This window comes from Dendrobium catenatum, unplaced genomic scaffold (genome assembly GCF_001605985.2).
Source record: "Dendrobium catenatum unplaced genomic scaffold, ASM160598v2 fragScaff_scaffold_1482, whole genome shotgun sequence".
NCBI classification, from domain to species: Eukaryota; Viridiplantae; Streptophyta; class Magnoliopsida; order Asparagales; family Orchidaceae; genus Dendrobium; species Dendrobium catenatum.
Genome location: NW_021319944.1, coordinates 2,230,971 through 2,242,206, shown reverse-complemented (window position 1 = coordinate 2,242,206; position 11,236 = coordinate 2,230,971). Strand labels below are relative to the sequence as shown.

General features: G+C 35.7%; 1 protein-coding gene across 1 annotated transcript; it reads right to left on the bottom strand.

Annotated features, from left to right (window-relative positions):
* Positions 1-5,171: 5,171 nt before the first annotated feature.
* On the bottom strand, positions 5,172-6,437 carry LOC110115800 (2-oxoglutarate-dependent dioxygenase DAO). The gene is made up of 3 exons (XM_020849171.2): positions 6,081-6,437; positions 5,678-5,999; positions 5,172-5,569 (listed from the first exon to the last, which is right to left on the bottom strand). The coding sequence occupies exons 1-3, from the start codon at positions 6,425-6,427 to the stop codon at positions 5,306-5,308; spliced, it is 933 nt and encodes a 310-aa protein (XP_020704830.1). The 5' UTR covers positions 6,428-6,437; the 3' UTR covers positions 5,172-5,305.
* Between the last annotated feature and the right edge of the window lie 4,799 nt (positions 6,438-11,236).

Genomic DNA, 11,236 nt, shown 5'->3' with positions numbered 1-11,236 from the left:
ATATCAAGAGGCTCAGCGATTTTCTGAGGACCTTTCTCATGGCGAACCAAGAAGCCATTTTCTCATCAATAGGAACGTCCCTCGGCGCCAACACTGGTCCGACGATTCCGACAATCTCTCCAGAACTCAAGTTCGTTATCTCCAACTTAAAACTTCTTGTTCCCCATTCCCTTACTCCGGACAACTTCCCCATTTGGAGCACCCAAATTGCGAAACTCTTCAAAGCAAATGGCTTCTCGGAGTATCTTGATCCGAAATCGGCAGCAGAGAACGCACATCCAAATCAAGAATCCAGAAATTGGCGAATCACGGATCAAAATCTTGCCACGGCAATGTGCTCTACTATATCGCCGGAGATCTTGCCATATGTGATTCACCTTGAATCAACAAATGAAATCTGGTCGACGCTGCAAATCCGATTCCAATCAACCAATCGATCCAAGGTTATTCAGCTCAAGAATGAGCTTCACAACATTTCCATGCAAAACTTGTCCATGACTCAGTATCTTACTGAGATCAAGAAGATCGTGGATCAAATCGCCTTGGCATGCTCGACGGTAGATTCCGAAGATGTGATTCTATACATCCTAAATGGGCTACCTCCGTCTTACCAATCATTCACTACAACCATTCGAACGATGCAAAATACTCTAACTCTTGATCACTTGTATGCCCTTCTTATTAGTGAGGAAATACATCTTAAATCTGCTGCTCTAAAATTTCAAAAGCAGCCCGACAACAATGCCGCTCTTTATGCCTATCGTGGTAGACCAAAGAGAGGTCGCGGCAAGCAAACACATGAGTCCTCAACGGCGCAAAGACCAAATTCTACCTCAGTCGTTATCTGTCAAATTTGCAAAAAGAAAGGACATATGGCTGACGCGTGCTGGCATCGTCTCAATATCAACTATACTCCATCTCAACCACCGTCCAAGAACCCGAGCGCACTTCTTGCCAATAATGATGCCAACCCAGCCACGGAGTGGTATATTGATTCGGGTGCGTCCTCGCACATGACCAACACTACCGACAATATGGCAAGCTATCATACCTACAACGGCAATGACATGGTTACTATTGGGGATGGAAGGTCCGTCCAAATTAGTCATGCAGGGACGGGCATCCTTCCAACCCCGTCCTGTAAGATTCTCTTATCGCGTCTTTTACACATACCATCATTATCTTACAATTTATTGTCTATTTCTAATCTTGTAAAAGATAATCCTATTTCTATAACTTTTGATGCTAACGGTTTTTTCTTTAAGGATCGAGTGACCAATCAAATCATACTTAGTGGTCCTTGCAAAGATGGATTATACAAAGTTGCAGCTCAAACTATCACTAAGCAGCCTCAAGCCCTCTCGGCCACAAGCAGTTCCTCCTACGCTTGGCACCTGAGGCTCGGACATCCTCATTACAGGACTTTACAACATATTTCTCATGTTAATCCATCCTTACATATTTCTTTGTCTAAATTTCAATGTAATTCTTGCAATTCTTGTAAAACTCATAAACTACCGTTTGAACGATCTATTACTAGTACTAACGCCCCTCTAGATCTGGTTCACTCTGACGTTTGGGGACCATCCCCTGTTTCCTCTCAACAAGGATTCAAATATTATGTAATCTTCATAGACGATTTTTCTCGGTTTACTTGGCTTTACCTCTCATGTATAAATCTGATGTAACTAATGTTTTCATTCAATTTGTTAAGTTTATTGAACGGCACACCTCTCGAAAGCTTAAAATAATAAGAACTGATGGCGGAGGTGAGTTTGTAAACAAGAGATTTCAAGACTTCATAAAGAACGCCGGAATCAAGCATCAAATATCTTGCCCATATACTCCGGAGCAAAATGGAATCGCCGAACGAAAACATCGGCACATCATTACCACAACGAGAACTCTTCTTCAAACAGCCAGTCTACCAATGGTACATTGGCTCGATGCCGCTTCCACTGCCACGTATATTATCAATCGCCTACCATCCACAACCACCGGCAATCTGTCACCGCTACAATGAATGTTCAACATTACACCTTCCTATGATCACCTTAGAACATTCGGCTGTGAGTGCTATCCACTGCTGCCTCCGATCAATCGAACCAAACTTACACCACAATCTATCGCGTGTATTTTCTTGGGTTATTCCGATAGCATGAAAGGCTACAAATGCTATTTAATCCGGTCACAGGTAATATTGTAGTCTCTCGGCATGTCAAATTTAATGAGACTATTTTTCCTTGCATCAACAGGTCCTCCCACATTCCTATGGGCACAACCAACATACCACCTTCGCTGCTCATTCCCGCATCTACAATACAACAACACACTCAACTTAATAAACAGCAAGACATGCCGCTACCACACTGTGTTCTTCCTGCTGTACAATCTAACAATATTCATAACAACAGTCAGGCAACGCCTGAAGTACCTACTCATCACAATACTCATCCTATGACCACGCGTACTAGAACCGGGACACTTAAACCAGTTCAAAGGCTTAATCTTCTTCATCAGGAACAAACTCCAAGTGATCCTACAACCTACAATGAAGCCTGCAAGAAAATTGAATGGAGAAATGCAACGGCAGACGAATTTTAAGCCTCCATAAACAGGGTACTTGGGAGTTGGTACCGCCACCTTCAAACGGATCCATAATCAGCTCAAAATGGACATACCGAATGGCCGGATTGCAGAATTGCAATTCGGTCGCTAACCCATCCTTTTCTAAACCCATTGTTACAGAAACGGATGATCAATCGTGCTTTGACGCACCACTGTACAGGCGTATCATAGGCTTCCTACAGTATTTAACATTGACTCGATCAGACATTGCTTACGCAGTCAATGTTCTCTCACAACACATGCACGATCCGGCTCCGCAACACACTCTAATGCTCAAGAAGTTGATAAGATATATCAAAGGTTCTACAGACCTCGGTATACCCATAACCAGATCAAACCTTCAGCTCCGAACCTTTTCGGACGCCGACTGGGCATCCGACCCAGTCACCCGGAAGTCCACGTCGGGTTATTGCACTTTTCTCGGCACCACATTAGTTTCATGGACAGTTAAAAAGCAATCTACCGTCTCTCGATCGTCCACGGAATCAGAATACCGGGCTTTGGCAGCAGCCACGGCGGACACGCTTTGGATCAGACAATTACTTTTGGACTTCCGCATCACTTTGTCCAACCCGGTAGACATATTCTGTGACAACATGTCTACTATAGCTTTGGCAAATAACCCTATCTTTCATGCTAGAACAAAGCATATCGAAATTGATCAGAGATTCATTCGTGACCATATACAGCAAAAACATATCAAACTGCTTCCAGTCAGCACAATAGATCAACTTGCGGATATACTCACAAAACCGTTATCCGCTAATCGGTTCAAAGTTCTCCGCTCCAAACTGACTGTTGGCACCTACTCGTCAGCTTGCGGGGGAAATTTAGAGCAGACAACTTAAATAACTAATCTTGCTTTCCAATCATAGCTTTACACGTGTACTTGTTATCTATACTTAACACTATATATATCGGTCATTATTGTAACAGTGGACATATGAAATACAAATCATTTTCTGTACAGTTCTTTATCTCTGTTCTTCTTCTCCCTGTCTTCGGTTTCTTCAATGATGATGTTTAAGAATTCTTTATTATTTCATCTAAAACAAATACAGATAATTATTAAAGTTTTAAATAAATAACTTTTGTTGTGATTTGCAGCTGTTGGTCCGTAGTTTAGATTAGTTTAGTTTAGTTTGTAATATATATTTATTCGAACAGACGGCAGCTGCACGTTGATCCGTAGTTTAATTAGTTTGTGGCATCTTTTTTTGGCTTGACTTCATATGGGCAATGGCAATATTTATGCAATATTATATATATAGCTCGTCTATACTGTAGGGCGGGTTTTAACTTTGAAAATTTGCACCGCTTAAAAACTTTTTTTTTTTTTTTTAAATCTCTCTTAAATAGTTATGCTTGCTTGCATCTAGTCCTGGTGCAGGTGCAGTCGCTCACTGTTTCTTTCTTGCACTATTTCTCTCATATATTTTATAATTATATGAGAAAAGATATATGTTAGTTTATTTAGTCCTATACCCTAAACCGTTTTTGAATTAAAATAGTTTTTTAGTTAAAAAATTAAAATTATTATAATAAAAAGTTGATTCAAGAATCAATAAAAAAATTATCCCAAACGAAACCTTAGCCTTGTGCTAGATCTCAATTTTGATATATGCATATATGTTAATTCTTGGCATTGTCTGTACATATACATATATATATAGCTTAGCTCTATCTTAATTTTTTCTGATAATTTCTCACAGTTCACATGCATTTTTCTTATGAATATACTCATCTTTGTTTTTAATGGAAAACTTCCACACAAGACACAATTCTTTTACATATATGATTGTGTTGAAAAATAAACTTAATTAATTGGGCATTTTAATTGAATGGGACTTTAATTGAGACCATAGTCTAGAAAAGTCCTTGAAAATTTTAGAATCATATTTTATGAAGAATGTTTTATAATATTATAGAAATACATTCTAAAAGAATTATTTAGAAAATTCTAGAATATGTAATTAATGACTTATGTAAATGAAGATCGATAGGAGAATATTTTAGAGAGTCAATAGTAGCTATTGGATTGAAGTGTGTTGGCGCAATCCTAGTGGAGCAGTCACTAATATAAATAGGTGTCATGCCTTTGAGTTTTGTATGAAGTAGAATCAAAAAGTTTAAGAGTGAAATAAAAGTGAGTTTTACATACGTTCCTGTTCTCTTTTAGAATTTATACTCCTTTTACAATAGCCTCTTATTTTTTCCACAAAGTGGTATCATAGCTGAAGTTTCTTTTTGGAGACATGGCGAGCAACAGTTTGATCCCCTTCCAAGCGGCTGTCTTCATAGTCCAAGCGGCTTGAAGACAGACTTTAGCTCGTGTTCAATCCAAGCGGCTGTCTTCTTAATTGTCAACCACATATATGTGCCTAAGTGAAAAAAATTAAGCATTCTAACGTCTTTTATAATTTATTTTTTTATAAGATAATGCATTTTCAACAATCTAAATATACGTTTTGATTTATCATACTCCAGCTAGCAATGCTATGAACCCAATACATTTGCTTTCAAATTAATTTGTGATAAAGAGGTTCAAACAACATTTATTGAATGAAATTAAAATTAGGCATTTGTGCTACAATTACGACATTGGACAACATTAATGGCAAATCGACATACATATTTGATTAATATAATCCAGTAGATTAAAGTTTATATATTTGATTCAAGGCATCTTTGCTTGATGATCTGCAGTCAAGACAGGGAGGATCTCACCTGCCCTAAGACCTGTTATTCTTCTCTGCATGCGATATTCATTGTAGATGTACGATTCGTAAAGTTTTGGGTGATCAATATCAATGAAGGCAGCTTGAGGCTCGATCTTGTCATCTTCTGGTGCGAGTAGAAACAGAACGATGGAGATTCGTGGCATGGCTTTCTTGCAGATCACTCTGTGCTTCGCATTCTGAAGCCTCCCATTACTCCAGGCCTTGGATGATCATATACACATGCATGGCGTACATTTTTTTGTCAACCATTTTTCTTTTCTTAACGTTTTTAAAATGTAATTAAGAGGTTAATTAGAAAGATTAATTACCTTTCCGACATCACCTATATTAACGAAAAAAGTTCCTGGAAGAGGATCGACGGATATAAAGTTGCCATTGGCATCTACAATCTCTAGCCCACCAACACACTCATCTTCTTGCACGACCGTTAGAAAGCCAGAGTCTGTGTGAGTAGGAACACCAATACAGCCGATATCCTCTTGAAATTTAAACTTGTAATAGTTTAACCTTGCATGACAGGACCAGCCATTAAAAGAGTACTTGTCAATAAGGCCCAAACTCTCTGCTACTTTAGAAGCTAAATCCATGGTTAGGATATGAAGTTTCCCGACATAATCGACAATGATTTCACTGCATGCATATCATTAAGTGCAAGAATTAAAATAAAATAAATGAATGAAGGAACAAGAGCTAGCGATCGAGCTACGGCACCGTTGAAGAGGCGAGGCGTCCAAAAGAGAGCAGAAAGAGTGGACGTCGGCAGGCGAGGCGGCGTTGTAGATGCCGAAGGACTCGTAAAAGGGGACGTTGGGTACATAATTAGGCGGAACGTAGCCGCCATCTACAAAGTTGCCGGTGACGTTGCGTAGCTTAGCGTCGTCAGGGATATCGAAGAGCGACCGAGTGGTTTCCTTCATTTTGGCCAGAAGCGGCAGAGGAATACCATGGTTGATGACCCGAAAGCAGCCCAGCCCGCTACTCGCAGCGGCAAGCTTCTCCAGCTCAGCGGGGAAGTTGGCGAGGTCGATCACCGGAACCACAATTGCCTCGGTTGCCATATCCGGTCATAGAAATACAAGGGAAGACGGTAGGTTAACTATTTGTCTAGGATTATTTTTATTAGACATTCTTAATATTAAGCATTATTATCGTTTAATTAATGTGATTAAAATATTAAATAAAATTGTTATTTAGTAATTGCTGCTATCACACCCATATATGTGAAGTATGCCGCAAACTAAATTTATTCTCATTTATCCATTAATTGGGAATATAAACATATATATCTCATCTATGTATTGAAAACCGATCGAGCTTGAACTAATTTTTGGAATTTATTGATCATGATATTCAACACTTGTTGCATTCTGCCAAACAAGCCGGCTTCTTATCTGTTTGCTGCTTTATTTATCATGTATGGAGAGAAAGAAACAACATGAGCTTTGGAAATAGTACTCTCTCGGTCTTCTCTATTTAAAATGGTTATTTTGGATGCTATTTGTATATCTATTTCACTCGTCGGAAATTTGGAATCGGACTATGATGAGACACGTTTCCTGCACGCCTCTTGAATGGCTTCGCTTGTTAAGCAACTTTGGTGGATGATTCACTACTCAGTTTTTAGTAGCATTTTGCTTGGTTTTAGTTGTTTATTTGGGTCTTCTGGCTATTGCTTTCTCTTTTTCCAATGATGATCCTGACCTGGCAACCAGGTGACGGTTCTGAGTCCAGCAACCTTCGGGATTGTGCTTTTCATTTTATTTCCAAACTGATTTAGTTTCTCTCGCTTTTTCTAGTGCTATATGCTGTATTTTTTGTTAGAATAATTAAATATATTAATTATGCGAGACGTCGCAATAATTATTTAAGAATATATATTTAATTATATAAATCATTATGTGGCCCATATATTTGAATTATTACAATTTAATTATTTATGTTTAAATCCTATTGGTCAAGAAAAGATAATTTGATCATTCGTTTATGGACCGTTTGATCAAATAACTCCTATGAGCGGTTATTATAAAATAACTCCTTTGAGTTATTATAAAATAACTCCTATGAGTTATTGTAAAATAACTCATATGAGTGTTTATTGTAAAATAACTCCTATGAGTTATTTTATGAGTTATTGTAAAATAACTCTCATGAGGGGTTATTATGAAAAAATCCGTAGGAAATAACTATTGGTCCTCTCTCTCTCTCATAAGGAGTAGTTATCTTGCTCCATAGAGGATCAACTCATGATAGAAGAAAGTGAAGGGAGAAGGAAGAGAAACCATAGTTCAAAATTCGACAAATTCAAAATGAATCAAGGTATGTTTTTCTTCCGATTAAAGATTGTGAAAATCATCTTGTTTAAGATCTTGAGGATTTAAGACTTATGTAAAATCAAGTTTTTTCGTTTCGAATTCTTTTACATAAATTATGATGCGAGTTTATGCAAAGAGTTAGAGAACTCTATTAAGTCTTACATGTGGTATCAGAGCATGGTTGAAAACTAGTGATTTTTCGTTTAAGTTTTTCTTTAATTTCTTCGATGATTCTTTCTAATGAAATCGAATTCATATTATTTGTTATCGATTTCAATTATTGAATCATAATTTTGCCTTGATTAATTCATGTATATATATATATATATGATTAATTAGAACAATAAATAAATAAGGAGATTATGAATCCGTACACCCACTCACTAAATGAGAATAAATTATTTCTTGGATAAATTAGATAAGCAAGATGCAAAGAATAGTCCACTATTAGCTGCATGACTTCACAAGATTAACATAATAATATTATTGGCCGGCCGGCCGGCTGGTGGGCCCGACTATGCCCAAGTCGACCATGCATGTAATAGTGATATGTAAGAAAGCCATTAACTATAATATCTTTTCCTTTCCCATGTACATTTGGCTGCCATCAATGACGGATTTATGATAGTTATATTTGTCGTCTCATTACCGGACGGTCTTCATTTAATTAAGGACGAGATTTAAAATTTTTAAATCTCTTATTTGATTTCATATCTATGAAGAGATTTCATATGCATATATGAAAAGAAATAAATTTGTATGATTAAATTTTTGTATGTATGATTAAAATTTATTTTATAATCATTAAACTAATCTAATAATTCTCAATCTTATAAGCTCACTAAAATTTAAGTGACCGACATTATATTCATGAAATAACTTTTAAGAAAGAAATATTTAGAACAAATGTATTTACTGTCAAATGTATTTTAACAAATTAATCTTCAAAATTAACTTTAGCCCGAATGGCCTGAATTATAGATTTTAAGAAAGAAATATTTAGAACAAAGAAGCCTATAATTCAATGATCTCGATATGCTTTGCAAGAGTGGTCCAATTTGTTATACATTTGACAGTAAAAATAGTCCAATTGAATTTTACATATAATAATACCTTTCTGTATGAATGGCTTTCTATTACACCTCAAGATATAAATTCATCAATAATTTAGCTCAACGAAAATCATATAAATTAAAATCATTCACAATAAATTCATTTCATCAAAATCTGATACATGTGTCAACAACATCAATATATCACAATGCTCCTAACTAAAAAAAAACCTAAAGATCTTCATTAGTCTCTCTCCCACAGATACATTCATCACCACTATCTCTGATAGAGTCATTTATGAATGTCGCATCAGTGTATTCACTCTCTATCATTTCCATGAGTGTATTCTTATGCAATATTTCATGTATGCAAATCAATGCATGTGTTAATATCATATAGATTTATTCAACAAGATATGACATCCAGCTTTAATATGATATTTTTATTCTTTCAATTGTATTCATTGTATCTTTATAACATCATCATTGCATTGCAGACGACTTTCAATAATCAATAAAGAGTCGTTACTATCTGCCCATCAGAAAAAAAACACTCATATGTTATAAGCTAATCAGGATTATGCCATAAATTATCTTTGAAGGAAAGCTTGTCAAACCATCCTCCTATGCACGTCATTAAGTCTTAAGAGTCAACACACATTAATTATAGTATTAAAAACTAACCTTCTTTGCTTACATGCAATGATAATGTTCATCAAGCACTTGTTATATCATTTACATGAAATTTAGTATTCATATGAAAATTCAAATTTACTACTATGAAGTGCATGCTAATATTCCAGTCAATTCTATACCAAAACTTTAATTTACTACAACTCAAATATACCCTACAAATAAATTTTAGCTACCATTTCATTCTTAGATACAATTCAATAAACTAGTCAAATCACTCATAAAATCATAACAATCAATATAACTAGCAAAATTCAATAATATTACAATCAAAATGTCCATATAAATTATATTTATCATATACATAAAGTTATATGATAAATATTTAATAAATTCGGAGAAAATATATTTTTATCTCTTGTGGGGGAGGATTTAAATCATAGAAACAAAATCACTCAAAATAAAAGTAGCTTTTTAGTTACTTATAATGATTAGAAGATTTTTTTTTCTAATTGTAGTAATGAACGAAAATGATTGAAACATGACTTTGTCTCTCTTCATATAAGCGTAGGATAAGGAACTACCAGCTCCTAGGTTTTTTTATCTCTTTTTTTACTGTAGCTCTTCGGAGCAGTAGTGAGCTGGTGGGTCCTTTTAAGGACTATATAACCGATTTTTGATAGGCCCCTCCGTGAGTTTAAACCAATATATATATATATGTGTGTGTGTGTGTGTGTGTTAAAACTCTCTATTGGATCTATGTTTTAATCATCAAATAAAATTAAAAGTTCTTAAAGGAATCAAATGCTCTCTAATGCTCATATATAGACCCTATATTTGTGATAAGTAAAAGGGCATGAGATAAGGCACTCAAAGGAAAGGACCCTCTTAGCTTCTTAGGATCTACTTTTGGGCCTTGGTGAATTTTTGAGAAGTGAAAGAAGTCCTTCAAAATTCTTTAATTTATAATGAATGATTTGATAAAGAGCTAGTAAGTTTGGCAAAGATGTTAATGGTCCCTCCTAAGAGAGAGTAGAACTAGGCGCGAGCCTATTGTTTGAGGATGCTGGGGAGGATATAATAGATGAGCATATCATATGCATGCTTGTTAAATATTCATGATAGTCATATGTGCTTGATGTGCTCATAGAGATAAGACACCCCATCATAATAGTCATATATGCTCGTAGTAGGGATAAGACACCCAATCATAAGAGTATGCTCAGTAGCATGAACCCCTTAGTAATGTAGTGTTTAAGGATAGCTTTTGTTAGAAGCAAAGTCTCCTAAAAATTTTGATTAGAAGGGAGCTAATTCTCACACCTTAATTAAGGGAAAACATTCTCAAACTAGGCATTATAATTCATCATTATGATATTATGATGGGTGTCAGCAAGATGCGGTTGACTTAAGTCCCTAATAATTATTTGATGATTACATCTTGGCTACGCTATATATAATTGATAGATAAAAGTTGTAATGTCAAGAAAATTTACATCATGTTGTGGTAAAGTAGGTACTCTAGCATGATAGGACAGCCTTGTGCTGGTGTTCTCAAGTTGAACAAACATGATTAATGGTTGATCACAAGGGAGGCAAGTCCATTTGTGTTGTACTAGCATTGATTTTAATTTAAGCCTCCCATAAGAGATGAATGATTACTTTGAGTTTAATTGTAAGATTTAATAACCTACTAGGCCTTTTAGTCCGTTAGATGTAGTTTAAATAATTTTAGAACATGGAAGATGATCCAAAGTGTGAGAATGAACGGTTACTGGATTCTCCAAAATTTTTTTATTATTTTATTTAATTATTCTTTTATAGTCGAAGCAGATATATTGTATGTTGCGATTGTATAACTCCAAGCTAT